The sequence below is a fragment of the Eurytemora carolleeae genome, unplaced genomic scaffold (genome assembly GCF_000591075.1).
Source record: "Eurytemora carolleeae unplaced genomic scaffold, Eaff_2.0 scaffold103, whole genome shotgun sequence".
Lineage (NCBI taxonomy): Eukaryota > Metazoa > Arthropoda > Copepoda > Calanoida > Temoridae > Eurytemora > Eurytemora carolleeae.
The window spans coordinates 96551-113066 of record NW_019396276.1 but is presented as its reverse complement, the minus strand read 5'-3'; the positions used below and the strand labels follow the sequence as shown (position 1 = coordinate 113066).

The 16516-nt window shown below is 37.0% G+C and overlaps 2 protein-coding genes across 2 annotated transcripts in view; both read right to left on the bottom strand.

Moving 5' to 3' along the window:
- Nucleotides 1-11119, bottom strand: part of LOC111699965 (nuclear pore complex protein Nup160) — a 16638-nt gene extending 5519 nt beyond the window's left edge. Inside the window, exons 1-6 of the mRNA XM_023470767.1 lie at nt 11113-11119; nt 2787-2944; nt 2126-2278; nt 1266-1474; nt 1051-1123; nt 49-114 (exon numbers count right to left, since the gene is read on the bottom strand). Of these exons, the coding sequence (XP_023326535.1) occupies nt 49-114; nt 1051-1123; nt 1266-1474; nt 2126-2278; nt 2787-2921 (636 nt within the window). The 5' untranslated portion in view covers nt 2922-2944; nt 11113-11119. The remainder of the gene's footprint in view (nt 1-48; nt 115-1050; nt 1124-1265; nt 1475-2125; nt 2279-2786; nt 2945-11112) is intronic.
- LOC111699953 (splicing factor 3B subunit 3) lies at nt 2786-16516 on the bottom strand. Its single transcript, XM_023470752.1, has 19 exons — nt 16378-16516; nt 15759-15821; nt 15407-15473; nt 14892-15018; nt 14389-14639; nt 12642-13942; nt 12033-12208; nt 11343-11450; nt 10472-10576; nt 10209-10303; nt 9701-9813; nt 8951-9088; nt 8195-8437; nt 7211-7354; nt 6743-6816; nt 6538-6659; nt 5436-5513; nt 5023-5100; nt 2786-3444 (listed from the first exon to the last, which is right to left on the bottom strand). Exons 1-19 carry the CDS (start codon nt 16459-16461, stop codon nt 3161-3163), a joined length of 3651 nt encoding a protein of 1216 aa, XP_023326520.1. The 5' UTR covers nt 16462-16516; the 3' UTR covers nt 2786-3160.

The window sequence follows — 16516 nt, the reverse complement described above, 5'->3', positions numbered from 1 at the left end:
ATTAACCGTACAAAATACAGTTTTGACAAAGAATCTAAATCTCTCTACCTGTCCCATTTTAACGCAAGTCAGCTCGCCCTGGTTGTTCCCCAGCACAAATACTGATTCCTCATCCTAAAAAAAAATATTTTTTGTTTGAATCTATTTAACTAAGTAATTGTTTAAAGCCAACAAAAATGTTACAGGGGGCAACAAGTGTAATAATTAACAAATACAAACAAACGGGTTATTGCTATAAATATACATCCCAGTTCAATTTTTTATCAAGAATCAGGTAAATTATTGATCCAATGAACTAGCAAGAAAAGTACCCCCCCCCCCCCAAAAAAAAACCTGAACTATCGGATAAAATACGTAAAATGATCAATCTAGGGTAGTGATGGTTAGTTACCAAGCGTTGTAATAGATAGAATAAAAGTGAAAGGTGTTCATTTACAAAAACATATTAAGCTTTGAAAACAAAAATAAAATTAAAACTTTTGCAGTAAAATAATTCATGTTTATTGTATAGCAGCCCAGTGGCAAGGCTGATGCATATCCAACAATCCACCATATTAATACGATTTAAAAATATTTTCTTTTTAAACATTTTTTAAAAAGCGAATTAAAAAAATGTACTTGGCTGATTGACTCGACTTTAGGGGTGTATATTTCCCTAAAAAATCATCCTCTCCCTTTTAAGAAAATAATTTATTTTCCCAAGAAGTAACAATAAAATGTTCAGGAGTTTTCGCTGAATTAGGGAAAATATACACCCCCATGATTAAAAAGAATGAAATAACTTGCCTTTTGATATCCCTTTTTATTTTTCTTTGGGTGGATTATACATCACCCCAATAAAAAAAAAAATTAATTTCGTGTGGGGGGGGGGGGCGTCGGATTCTGAAAAATATACACCCCTGCTGGATTTTTTCCTTTTCAATGATAAAATAAACTCTCCTTGTTTTAGGTGCAAACTGATAGGGAAAAATTACTTTGGAAGAGGAGGGGAAAAATGATCGTTCCAGAAATAATAAGTTATGAAGAATTTGCCCAAAATAATTATCTTACATGTGTGAAGTATGTTGCTGCAATATTAGGCAGAGGTGAGGCAGAGGCCCAGGATAGAAGATGCTGATACTCCCTACACAATCAATCAATCAATCAAGCAACTCCCCAACCAACCAACCTCCAAACAAATCAATCATTCACGCCAACAATCACACAAACCAACCAACTAACAAATAATAAAAAAACACCAACCAACTAGTCTCAACGTTATTTACCTAGCAGTAGCAACACTGGCCTCCGAGAGGATAGACATGAGTCCTCCATCCTCCGTCCTCGCCAAATCACTCTTCTCCAGCCTCGTAGGATGAGGGAATGAGAGCCTATGGACGGAGGTAACTGTAGGGACGAGGATGACGACCTGCCCCCAGCTTTCATGAACTGAAACTCCATCCAGGAGCGGAGAATCCTGGAACCTGTAACGAACCTAAAACGAAAAAAAACCTGACAAGGGGTTCCTAAAAACCAGTGCTTATGATCCATTCAATTTTGATGCGGATCCGGATTCGGATTTAACATAAGAGAATTTTAAGTTTTTTGTCTTATTTTTTCGCTTATTTTTATGCTTAAACTTGATAACCGTTCAGATATAAGGAAAATTTTATAATATCTTTTTTATATAGTTCAGATTTGAGCTTTGAGAGTAATCTTTTTTTAGCAGTTTTTGGTTGATATTTTTCCCCCAAGATCCGGATCCGTGGATCCGCATATTTTTTGCGGATCCGGATCCAGGAAGCCAAAATCTTGCGGATCCAATGAATTCGGATCCCGTATCCTAAGCATTGCAAAAATCAATTTGCCCAAAACCTTAGCCCTTTAACCATGCCGCCGGTTCAAATTTGAATCACCGATTCAAATCCTCCCTGATTCTTTAACTTTGAATCGGTGGTTCAAGTTTGAACCGGCAGTTGGTAGTTCAGAGACGATGCTCAAATTCATTAAATTCGGTTCCGAGACTGTAGAACTACAATGAGAATGCTCATTGCTTATGGTTAGAAGAAAAAGAAGACAACAATTCCTATGTTGTTAAAGTCTCTGTATCATTAATTTTTTCACAGAATTTTAGATAAATATCTACCTTATTTCCCGAGAGATTGAAGTTTAGAGAGATTTCACATAGTTCCAGAATATCTCCTATAGTTCTCCAGTACAAGGTTCGGTTTGCCAGGGACGGAGAACCCTCTGGGTTGGAGTAAACATATCCTCCAGCTGTATCCGGCAGCTTTATTTCCTGAAGCATAACAAATTAGGAAATGAGTAAACACATCCTCCAGCTTAATTAGTTTAATTTTAATCCATCTTATATAAATCTACGGATTAATTTAATTCCTCTTCGATATCCCGTGGTGGTCATATCCTGCAGTGATAACTTTAATAGAAGTCAAGTTTTGATCCTCTTATTTTAAAGTACCCACATTAGGTATTGAAATCAAGAGTTCAAGGTTTGTAATACTCTACACAAAAATTCCAACCACAAAAAGCCCTAATTCGTAAATTATATCCGACGGATAAATGTACTTCCTTTTGGATATCTTTTCAGCAAAAATATTAGAAAACCTTTTTTTAAAGATTACGAATAAGAACGATTTAAATTAGCGTCTGCTTTAGATATTGAGTTCAGGTACTATCTCATACAAAAGTTTCGACAGGTTGCCAGACTTAGGATTAGGATACATAATACTTTCATGATATATTTCAGAACATAAATAGATTGATATTAGAAGAATGAGAATGTTAACCTGCAGAGTGGAGAGCCTTCCACCTGTTGGAACCACAAACTCCTTGTGTTTCCGAAACCTGGTTTGGTTGGGAATGACCTCACGCAGTCCTCGAGGGTGTCCGAACCCGTCTCCCTCCCGACCAGTCGCGGCCATTTTGTTTAATTTGCAAGATTTGTCTGAAATTACGCAAAACATGAGAGGTACACTGTGTGTTTACAATGAAAACAGATGAAGTCTGGTTTAAATGCCTAGATCTGCGAACTACTTGATCTAGAAATATATTTACATATAGATGGGCTGAGTCTAGATAATCATTGGGTCTAACAATTTGTCCATTATCTAGGATTGTCAGCTTGTTACTCTAGATCCTTGTACTGTGACGGTTGTATGATCTAGAAAGCGTATCTTGTTCTGATATCCTCCAACTTCTTGCTCACCTCGGCCGGGGTTCTGTCCAACTCCTCCGCGATGGACTTCTGTTTGGTCGGCTCCAAGGTGTTGAACTGCTCACATAGGTCTCCGTCCAACACGTTCTTGACGGGGTAGTAGTATGATCTGTAGCTCAGATGATCACGTCCACATAGCGGAGGGTTCTCACCACGCATATGCATCTCAAGATGTTGGAAGAAATCATGATCTTCGTTAGATGTAAATGGAACCAACATACCAACCGTTCCTGGAATTAAGAACATGTTCAAATCTACTGTGTAGGTTGGAGACGATTCGGTAAACCCTGAAGACGTTTCAAGACTCAAGATGAAGATGAAGAAACAAGATTCAACCTGCATTTATACTAATATTGTTATTCGTAAATGTTAAAACAATTATCTTCAAAACCACATAAATAAAAATTAATTCTTTAAAAAAATCTTAAAACTCAAATGTAAACTTTTAAGATTACTTTATACCCAAAACTATAAATATTTTATATTTAGAACCATGAGTTTTATCAAAAAATATTAAATCAATATTTACTCATTTTTTGCTTTTCTTAAAAATATTAAATTCTGAACAATTTTCAGAAAGAATGAGAGAGCTTTAAAAGCGCGTAGTTGGACTTAATCTGTGACCAGGATGTATAAACCTATAACCCGAGCCACATTACTGGAGTTTTATAGATACACATTTATACATTTGAAAGGAAATGCATTTAAAAAGATTTAACACAAACTTTTTTAATAGATCTCAGTGAAAACTGCGTTTCTGCCTAAATGCTGTATGCACACTGCACAGTGGTCTAAAACGTCCTTTAGGGTAAGAAAAGAAAAACTTTCTAAAAAATGTGCAATAACTAATAAAGCACTTTTTGTAGACTGAGCAGCGTGTAAAGGTTGAGTGTATCGAAGCTTTTTTATACGAAGATTAAATAGATATTAGATCTAAAATGTATTGTCAAATTATGCATACAAAAAACACACTACGGTTTCTATAAGTTAACTTTTATAGAAAACTGAAACCAGTGCTGAAATTCTACTCAATAGTAAAGTGTTACTGCTATACTCGGACTTCATGTCCCAAAAGGTAGATTATTTTCACATAAAAAACATTGATTTTGTGAAAATTTAATGTTATTGAAATCTAAAAACTCAATAACAAATAAATAACGATATTATTTGATTAGAACTCTTAGAAATGGTCCCACACCTGATAAAAAAAAGTTTCTGAAAATGTCATAAGAAATAATAAAAAATTATTTGTTATCAATTAATCAATAATTTGTTTAGACATTAATAATCGATTGATGAGTATGAAAGGATTGAACTGTGAACTGTAAACTACTGTGCTCTCATGTTAATGGATACCCACCGTGACGTAAGTTTTTATACTTTGTAATGAATGTTAGAATATCGATCATGAAAATATTTAAAGAAAATTATATTTTTGTATTCTTTCATAAAAACCTACATTGTCCAAAAAAGTCCAACATTTAACATAAAAAAGCCGCGCATAATTTGGCTTCTTCTGTAAATATTTTATAAATCATTTTATTTTTCAGTTTTCCCCTGATTGGAATTACTGTCAACAAATAAATTCAAAAACTGACGGAGTCGTTTAATCCGAGTGATAAAGAGAAAGGCTTTTAAGCATTCCGATAAGAAACTAAATCTTCAGGGTGCATTGGTTGTACCCGTTCAAGTGGGAGCACAAGATAAAACTTTATTGGACGAATCAGATTTTTGCTGGAAACCACACATACGCGAACCATTGTTTAACGAAAATGCGCAAATTACAAAAATATTGAAATAGCACAAACCTGATAATGTTGTGTAAACCAATGAATCTGATCCACCAGGTATAAGAGCAGCCTTCTGTAGAGATACCATCGTTTCTCCTAATTTTGAAATGTAAAAAATTAAGACAAAATATTATTGAGAAAGAAAGTTTATTTCGATAAATTACGCATGGATTGTGAAGCCCATAACACCCTCCTATTAATGGGACTGTTAGTGTAATTTTAAGTTAAACTAGATTAACTTTTATTTTTGGTTTCTCTATCACTAACGCATTTCTTCCTTTTAAGAAACAATGGAGAAAATATCTAAATACGTTACGAGTCAGAAAAAACGACGTTATCTTCCACATTTTGAGTCAGATCAAGATTTTAATTGTACCGTTGGAAGGGTCACTTGAAATTAATGACAATGGTATAATGATCATATTACTCACCCACGTGGAAAACAGACACACATTCTGCCTTCTGTCCGGCACCAGACAATAAACCACGGTCCCACAGAGATTTGGACCCTAGAAATAATATCAGGGCTTTAGTTTTAACATTACTTAGTTCAAAATAGTTTTTAAACATTTGAACAAGGCTAGGGTGTTCAATTTTTCTTCAAAATTAGCCGAACATAATGCACAACAACAAGAAAATGGAGAACAAGGAAAAAAGAAATGTCAAAATATTTCCATTTGCTATCATCTAATTATTTATAGAATATTCTTCAAAATAAATTCAAATATGCCAAAAAAACATTTAAACTAGTTCTTAGCAAAAACATACGATTCCACATATTTAGATAAACCGGAAGTAATAGTCCACTCCTTATTTCATAGGTGCTATATCAGGATGAAAATTTGACTATGAATCAAATACAACTTTCTATTGTTATTGTTGAACTGTTGCATCCTCATTTATATCATCGTTTGTATTGATATCATAATGAACAGGACTAAGATCCAACCCCTATTGGGTCCTCAACTCAATCATCGTTTGCATTGGATGTATGCCCATTGCCCCCCCCCCCCCATGTATGTATATACCTACCTACCCTAAGGTAGTCTGTAAACCTTCTAGCCTGTTCGGTGGGTCCTCACTCCTCATCTTTATCATACAGGGTGTCCCAAAAAAGATGGGAATTGAGTGACGACTTTATTATCGTCTTCGATAAATGCAGCAATTTTTCATTAACACAGTTTTAACATTTAATATCAAAAACACCTGGTCTTGAGATTTTCAAAATGTGGTCTACCATTTGTGTATCTTTAAATTGACGAAGATAAGGCAAAATTTGTACAAAGTTCAATTTAATTAATAAATCAAAATTGTCTACGTCAATGTTTGAGACACAAGAAAGGCAGACCACAATATGAATAGCTCGTGAGGAATACAGCCTCGTTTTTATACTTCCTTTGTCATGCATTAAATATCAGAAATGAAAGAAAGATTTTAAAGTCGTCTTTAAATTCCCATATTTATTGAGACACTGCAGTTTGTATGAAATATTATTGCATCCTTACCTACCCAGATCTAGTAACCCCTTCTTACCTGTTGGATCTTCGTCTATGTCATCATTAGTATTTGATGGTAATCGAACAACACTAAGGTTACCAAACTTGTCAGCAACTGCTACTGTGGAATAATCCAGAGGACATGTTGAAGTTACCCACCTAAAAAAACATCAATTATAATTAACCCAAAATTTTCTCAAGATTGTTCTTCATGATTAAAAGTGTTGATCGACTTAAAGTACCTTGGCGTTGTGTCATCTGCGAATACAATTAGTTGATTTTCACTTCTTCTATACTTCACCCAATGAACGGATTCCTAAAATTATTGAAAATTATTGAAAATTTCACATAAATAGCTGAAGTTCGACGAACAGAACCTTACACTACAGTTACATGTAGCATAACCGTACAGTACTACACAGTACAGTAACGGTACAGTACAGTACAGTACAGTACAGTACAGTACAGTACAGTACAGTACAGTACAGTACAGTACAGTACAGTACAGTACAGTACAGTACAGTACAGTACAGTACAGTACAGTACAGTACAGTACAGTACAGTACAGTACAGTACAGTACAGTACAGTACAGTACAGTACAGTACAGTACAGTACAGTACAGTACAGTACAGTACAGTACAGTACAGTACAGTACAGTAAAATACAGCAATTTACAATTCAAAGATTGCATTGCAATTCAGTTTCTCACCTGTACATCTGAAACAATAATACGTTCTCCGACGGTTTTGATGTCAACAACAATATGAGGAATATGTTTGTTTTCACACTTTCTCAACAACTTCTTTCTTCCCAGGTCGTAGAGACGTAGTAGCTTACCTACTCCAATCAATACCTAGACATATTCATGTATTACAGGATACAGCTAAGCAAGATGTATAAAAAATCTCTACTTGGTTATTTACCCTGTATCATTTACAATCTTATGTCCAATAACCAGTTCCCTGTTCCCCTGTCCCATCTACTATTCCCCTATCCTATCTACCACTCCCATATTCTATCTACCACTCCCATATTCTATCTACCATTCCCGTCTATCTAGCCTATCTACCAGTCCCCTATCCCATCTACCATTCTCATATCCCATCTACCATTCTCATATCCCATCTACCATTCCCATGTCCCTTTCGATTCCCCTGTCCCATATACTATTGCCTTATCCTATTTATATTCCCCTGTCCTATCTACCAATACCCTGTCCCTTCTACCATTCCCCTGTCCCTTCTACTATTCCCTCTGTCCTATCTACCAATACCCTGTCCCTTCTACCATTCCGCTGTGCTATCTACCAATACCCTGTCTCATCTACCAATACCCTGTCCCTTCTACCATTCCCCTGTCCTATCTACCAATACCCTGTCTCATCTACCAATACCCTGTCTCATCTACCATTCCCCCGTCCCTTCTACCATTCCCCTGTCCTATCTACCAATACCCTGTCCTATCTACCAATACCCTGTCTCATCTACCATTCCCCCGTCCCTTCTACCATTCCCCTGTCTCATCTACCAATACCCTGTCTCATCTACCATTCCCCCGTCCCATATACTATTCACTGTCTCATCTACAATCTCCGATGTCCCAACTAAATATAATCTCTCCTGTCCTATCTGTAACAACATAAATTAACCCCTTTCCCTTCTCCTCTCTATCCCCTCGTTAAAATAACTCCCACCTTGTTCTGGAACGAGTGAATGGCATATGGAATCTCATCAACCGCCGTTCTGTGAATAAGTTCTAGTCCAGTACCGCCGTGGATAATTCTGTAAACGTGAACGGAACCGCCTCCAACGGAGCGGGGGCTCAGCTGATAATCCTTGGCCACGCCCACCAAGCAGAAGGTGGAGGTGGGGTCCATGTGAGGGAACTTACACAGGGCAACGCTCATTGCGGCGTCATTCTGATCCAAGTTTATAACCTTAATAGAAAATACGTTAAGAAAAAGAAAGTGTTTCGGAACCCAACCAAATAAGAATGAACATATTTTAAAAATGAATCATAAGATCAAATTAGTAGCATGGAATAGAAAAACTAATTTAAAAAACGTTATCATTAGAATACAAAAACTTTCAACATTTTTTGACGGGGAAAGATATCACCTAAGAGGATATCACATCAAATAAAAAACGCAGGGATTTGTTGTCAGTTTCTATGCTTGAAGGATAAGTATAGAAAAAAAACAGTTATTTCCAAATGAGGCAAGATAATTAATTGAGAACAAAGTTTGCTGTTAAAAAGGGGGGCTTATAATAATATTTTAAAGAATAAGATATAAATAATTATTTTGAAAAAGTAGTTTATTTTGGCATGTACAACTTTTAAGTTATTTACGATTTATCTAGTTTTTGTTCTTTTCTATTATAGGGTGAGAATTTTTGCATCATATCTTTTAAATTCTTAAAATAATGTCGGCATATAATAATATTTTTACCTGAATTGTGCGTCCGTTGATTGGGTTGAAAAGACGGATACAAGAAGCCCACATACCCGCCCCCGCCTTGGGAGCTCCGAAGGTTGCTTCAGGAAGGTTTTCTGTTAAGAAGGCCTCCGCCATTTCATTCGCCAAATCCTGAACAGTTCAGATTGAATTTATCTGTTAAATCAATTATTAAGGCATAATCTATATAAGTAAGCAAATCTAACTGACGAGTAGCCATTATCAAAAAAAGTATTTCCATCGTCTAATCTATCCTAAAATGAACAACAAAAATACTAATCTTTGGACTCGCAATCCATTTTCCAGATTTCTCCTTTCCAAATTCATTTCCTATTCTTTTCAATTTCCTTTAACAATATTTTTTTCTTTCAGACGGCATTTCCTCACATTTTCCATTAGATTTATTTGATAATTGTAACAAAATTGTTGGGGATATTCCATGGCCCCAGGCAATCCCACCCCTAAGCACTTCCCCTCACGAAACGCCTGGGGTCCGCCCAGGGCATGTTTTATTAAGGAACCCTGAATGTAGGCGTACCCGGTTACAGGGTTTCCGGACAGTAACATACAAAATATCTGCCCAAACTGCCAAGAAACTCCCACATATTCAATTGCCCTCCAAACCCACCCACCTAACCCAAAGTAGTCTCTATACAAGCCGCAGGAGGCTGCAAGCTTCCTGGGACTAAATGAAGAAGAGAGTTAATGATGATTGGCTACAACAACAACAACAACCAAGATTACCTGTTCGTCTTCTCCAGCCGCTTCTCTCATCTCCTCCGCCATCTGTATCTTCCTCTGGCTCTTCGTGTCCTCGGTGTACGCGTTGTGGTCGGTCTCAATAACAATCATCATTCCTGAACAAAATCAGAATGAACAGAATTATTTAAAATATCTCACCAAGATGCATCAATTTGTCCCCTTATGAAAAATTCAGGGTTTATTTGAAAAATGTAGTAATTATATAAAAAAATCTTAATTTAAGGTGAACTTTAAAATGATTTTTCAACGAACCTTCCTTGAACCTATGTTTGTTAATATGTGTTAACAACATTGTTTTATTCTTTTAAGAAGTTCACTATTGTATTCAAAATTACATGACAAGAATTTGATCCTGAAAAGAATCAACAATGGCGCATAAAAAGGGTGACGAAACTGCATAAAAATGAATAATATTTAAATGGATTTAAGGGTAATACTTCTTTTAAAGAATTTGGACCATTGATTTATTTTATTGCGCTTCGTAACAAACCTGACTCTGGATGAACTACGAATTTCCTGGGCGTAAACTCGAGGTTGTAGGCCACCTGATTGAACACTGCTCCCAACTTCTCAAGCGCCAGAATTCTTAAGTTAAAAAGTTTTAACATTTTGACTGAACTAGTCAAATAAACACACAACTTGAAAATTCATACATTTAAACGTGTAAGAATTGTTCATTGAATAATTATTTTTCAACTTCATAAATGTGCTTTTTTTAGATTTAACCTCGTTCTCGTCCTTCAGATTATTTACCTAAGTGTGTTGGTTGAGATAGCTACCACACCCTCGGGACACTGTTCACTAGAGAACCCAGCAGCATACTCCAGGGTATCATAGGATAGCGGAGTCAAATGGAACCTAGAATATTTAATATCTAAATAGAGCATACTCCAGGGTATCATAGGATAGCGGAGTCAAATGGAACCTAAAATATTTAATATCTAAATATAGAATACTCCAGGGTATCATAGGATAGCGGAGTAAAGTGGAAAATAGAATATTTAATATCTAAACATAGCATACTCCAGGGTAACATAGGAGAGCGAATTCAAATGGAACCTAGAATATTTAATATCTAAACATAGCATACTCCAGGGTAACATAGGATAGGGGAGTCAAATGGAACCTAGAATATTTAATATCTAAATAGAGCATACTCCAGGGTATCATAGGATAGGGGAGTCAAGTGGAACCTAGAATATTTAATATCTAAATAGAGCCTACTCCAGGGTCTCATAGGATAGCGGAGTCAAGTGGAACCTAGAATATTTAATATCTAAATATAGCATACTCCAGGGTATCATAGGATAGCGGAGTCAAGTGGAACCTAGAATATTTAATATATAAACAGTGCATACTCCAGGGTAACATAGGATAGGGGAGTCAAGTGGAACCTATTTTAGAAGATTGAAATTTGCGAGAAAAATGTAGAAGATGGTTGATTTTTTTTTGTTTAAATACGAGATGAAGCGGAGAGGCCAGTATGCTGTGTTAAAACCAAGGCGGAGATTTTATCAAAAAGGAAAGATAAAACTGCAGGAACAAATCTTATCTGTTAAATAAATTCAGTCAGTATAAAGAAAAAATTTACAGATAAAGAGAGAGAAGGAGAATTATAAAAAACCTGTTAGAGTAGTAGTATGAGATCCAGGTTCGAGATGACATCGCCAGGACAGCTTCTCCGCCCTGCATTGTTACACGGAACAATTTGACCGGCCGGGATCCAATATACCTGAATATTAAAATTATCTTAGTTGGGTCATTATCTTTTCATAGTAAAAGAGGTAGAGTGGTAGATTGTTTGGTTTCTGGTAGTTGGTGGTTTGGGTATTTCTGTTGGTGTGTCGTTTGGTTGGTTGGTAGTTTAGTAGACACATAGTTTGGTTGATAAATAATGAATAGTTTGGCTTGTCGGTATCTCAGTTGGTGAATTGTTTGGTTGGTCGGTAGTTTAACTGATAGGTTTTAAATATATGATCGTTTGGTTCCCGAGTTTGTTCAAATAAGACCAGAACTTACAGGGGTGGGATGGTTTTTTTCAACTTTTACGAAAGGACAACTCAGAAACTGATTTGATTGTAAAAACAACAATTTGTATACAGTGATTTCAGATGCCCGTCTCTACTCCCCAAATTCCGCCCCCTAAAGTTATTCAAGTTATTTGAGTTTTTTCTTCATAAAACTGGTTCCTGAGCAAATACGTTAAAAAATAAATGGGAAAGGATTTAATAAATCAACCATGCTTCTCAGTTTTCTTGATTCTCAATGTTGTTCTCTAAGTAAAGTCGCCTTTAAATCGTTCCATTTTCTTCACCTTGTCCTTGTATCAGATAGATCTCCTGTCACTTGATCAACTACAGTCCTGAGCAGTACACCGTTGTGTAAACCAATATTGAGATAGAACTGTCCTTGTACTCCGGCTTCTCCATCCCGTCCCTCCGTTCCTCCCATCTCACTCAAACACAGGCTCTCAGCAGAGTCAGGTAGAGCCTGAAGAGTAAATAAACTAGGAACCAGACTTGAAAAGCGAAATGTAGTTGAACCGCGTAACGTAGTTGAACCACTACATTTCAACTTGACCCGGCGCACAAGATAAGTGGTTCAACATCGTCTACTGCTCCAACTACTTTTCCTCATTCATTCTAATCCTATTTTTCCTTTATTTACGACATATTTACTATTTTTGGCCGAGGAAATTGAATGTTAAATTACGATTTATTAGTTGTATTATCAACTACGTAGAAGCAATGAAATAAGTTCAATAGTTCGACAACAAAAATCTAAATTTTTCGGACAACATGTTTCGAGTTCAAAACTAAAATAAATTATTTTTAATGTGCTTTCGCAACAACATCATCATTAAGCAGATTATAGGCAAAGAGTAAAAAATGATACTTGATAGATTTTAGAAAGGTGCTTTTACCTGCATAGAGAGAGGAGTCAAGCAATCATTAGGATCCAGAGATATAATCCTGACAGTATTATCTGCTAAACCTACAGCCAGGAATCTACACCTCTGCTCGCCAGCAGGAACATTGCCTAATGCCATGCACACAACATCAGCAGACATCTCTTTCCTCTCCGTGTACTCGTTCAGCTGACCAGACGGATCCATCTCAAAGTACACCAGCTCTCCCCCGGTCAAAGCAATGACCACCTGACGCTGGTTGACCGCACAGCGGACAATTGTTTTCTTGCCCGGGGTTTTCCACTCGTTGACACGCTTGTCTGAACGAATATGACGAATACCGTCAGGGTAAACCTGGACAAGGGCATCGTCTCCGATCTGTGCACAAGACAATGTTGGCGTAGTTCCCAGGAACCCGGAGTCTGTTACTTCCTCAACTGTTTCTCCGATAGAGAGAACAAGGGTAGCGTTCACGAAGGATACAATGATATACGCGTCAAACTCGTCATCATACCTCTTCTTGACAGTCCAGACGGCGTTGGGGTTACCGGGCAGCTCGGAGACCGCCATCTCACTGACCTCCAACCCGTGACGAAGCACTCGCATAGTCGACCTCGGTCCTCGGCCACAAGCAGCGTATATCTGTGGTGTGTCCTCATTAGCGAGGTCAGCAATCTGCGCGTGAAGGATAGGTGACAGGGATTCGAGTTCGTCGACGAGCACGAGATTTCTGAGTGGACGAGGAGCAAAGAAGAATGTGTCTCCCTCCTCCAGGGGCATAGCAGAGCTGAACTCAGGTTCATCATCATCATCTCCAAGATGCGCAATCTGGTAGAGATAATGATTTCCAAACTCAGAAGCGACGAACAGAAATCCAGTTTTCAGTACGTTCATCCCGCTGGCGACGGGGACGGTGTCGAAGTACTTGAGCTTGATTTCCGTCACCATGTCCTCGTCTGTCTCCAGGGTTATCTTAAAAATGTCGCCCTGCTCTGTCTGCACCAGGAAGAAGAACATGGACTTGGTCTTGTGGGTGGCACTGCAGACAAAGATCATTCCTCTTTCAGGATCGTCCAGATCGTTTCTTCGTCTAGGGATCGGACACCGGATATCCGGTTGATCTCCCAGGTTCTTGTATGTGATATAATTCTCTGAACAAATGAGAACTCCGGAGGGACCGTCGTTTCCTCCCGGAACTGAGATCAAGAAGTTTGCGTGCTCGTCCAGAGGTTCGGAGTACTTCCTCACCACGTGGTTGAGACCAAGGTCCAACTCGTAGAAGGTCAACGTCTGCTGGGTCTTCTGGGCAGCCTCGCCTACATGGAAATAAAGTATCACTATTTTAGTGCATGTAATAATTTAATTTTGTTAACAGGGTTGCAAAGCATGAGACTATTATCGCTTGAATTCCATTAAAATGGTAAATTTGATTTTCTGACTTTTATACAGTGTGTATGATATACAACTTAACAAAGAATGAACAAAGAATGAACTAAAAATGGAAGGGAAAAGACGGAATTATTCAATTAAGCCGTCTCTTAAGTCTTATACTTTGTAGGTAACCCTGTATATCTCCATTTCATCCACTAAATTAACAAAAAAAGGAACGTTTTAAAATGCCTTACTGTAAAATATTTCATTCATTACTTATAACAGGAGTTCTTACGGCGATATCTATCTATCTATCTATTAAGACTCCCCAATAACACAAGTGTTATCAGGTAACCTCCCCTCCCTACAACCCAGAATATGATGGCTTTACCTGTTGGGTCATTATCCGCCTCCTCGTAATCTATCTCTAGACACGCAAACAATGGATTCTCAAACCCTACATCTACACCAACTATATGGAACACAATCGTATTCGTCTTGTGCGCTTCCAGGGGGGAGGAGATTGTCAGACGCGCCTGTGCGTCACGATTCATGATGAAAACTAGTTTTTGCTTCTCAATCGCGCCGACCATCACAGCCCGTCCTTTAGGGTCAATCGCTAGATATTGTCCGGGAACAATTCTGGATAAACCATTTCTTCATTAGTAATTCAAATCAAATATTAAATGAAATAACCAAGGACAAAGAACTTGGAAGGAAAAACTTAAAAATCAGACCCAAAACCATTTTTCACTTAAATTTGTTCCTCGCTTAAAGAATAAATTCCCAGAGAATCACATACTATGAGTTTCAAGATAAACTTATGGTTTCTTAAATTAAATGGTTAGGGGGGGGGGTGCATCCCCCCCACAAACTGTAAGATGAATAGGTTTCCTTCTGCAGCCGCTTTTCCCAAAAGTCTCGATGTGAACCCTGTCGAAGGAGTTCTTTGCTGCGTTGTACTCCAGGATACAGATTCGACCAGAGTCAGATCCAACAACAACATAATCCTTACCTCCACCTGGACATAAAACGAATTGAATAAAACTAGAAAATTTGCCCAAAGCGAATACATTAGCATGCAGATTTTTAAAAGAAGAAAAATCGACAATTCAAAATAAATTTTTTTCTTTAGTATTNTATCAACACTGCCAATCTGGCGAATAATTATTAGATTATCTCCAAGTTTTAACGCCAAAATAAAACCATAATACTCGAAAAAACTGGTATTTTGGTATTTTCCACAAGAAAATTATTTAATTAATCAAAATGATTCATTCTTCTTAAATGTTCTGATTAATCTTAATTTAGACCGATTGACGATCTAATATGATGTTGGGACACCCTGTATCTTAAAATTGTAATTGCTTGAAAGTTCCCGACTTGACTCCACGTAAGTGCAAGCTAACCTGTAAGTCGGAAAGACATGAGAGATCTGACACATCCAAATATTTCTGTGCTCACCAGTGTGTGGACCTAAATATTTACAATTTACACAATCTAAAACTATAATTAGCAATATAAACCTAAGTGGTAAGAACTAACATAAACAAATTCTTTAAGTCTCTTACTATGTATATTCAGAGAAAGGGGAATGATATTTTGGGAAAACTCACTGGATTAGAACTGAAAGTTACAGTCCTTTGACTCTTTTTTTCTTCCGAGGAAGAGTGTGGCAACAATAACGATTTTCCAAAAAGTATACACTTCTTGATTTTCCTTAAAATGAAAGACTGATAAATCTACAATGATATCTCCTACCTTTCCAGTGTTTGGATCAGGTCTCATTAACTCCAAAGTCTTTCCCCGAGACACAACTATCTCCTAGATCATTATCATAATTTAAATTTACATTTGATTCAAGTTAGCAATTACAAATATTTCAAACTTAATGATGAATAACGAGCATTTATGAATATTTAATAACTAATTTCTAGAACAAATAACAATCCACTGAAGAGGTTTAAAAAAAAAAAACTGACGTTGCCAAAAAATACTGGACACTTGTATCAAAAATTAAGAATAGGTTATTTTCAACAAAAAAAAATATTTGTTTTAAATAATTTCAGGGTTAGGTTGGGCGAATTTTTGGGCCGAGCGCTGCTGCTAAGACAGGCTAGAGGGACGAGCGCTGCAGCCAGAACAAACCTTCAAATTCAACAATTTGAAGCAATGCAAAATTAGAACATTTTTCGAGTTAGGTAAGGTTCAGGCACTTACTGGGCCGAGCGACAGGAAAGAGGTTATCGGTGTTTCATATATTGATTGATTGATTGATAATCGTTTATTTCTATATACCTTATTACTGGTATCTTAAATCATTTGATAACTTAAACTTGAAACCCGACGAACAATCTAACAATTCATTATAGTTGCTAACCTGGAGCTTAGCACCAGAGAAGTTTCCATGAACGGAGTGGGTGATCCCCGTCGCCCTCTGCAGGGTCAGGTTGTAGAGATACATTCTCTAGTGCATTCAATAAATCTAAATAATAGCAGTTCAAATTTCAATCAAAATA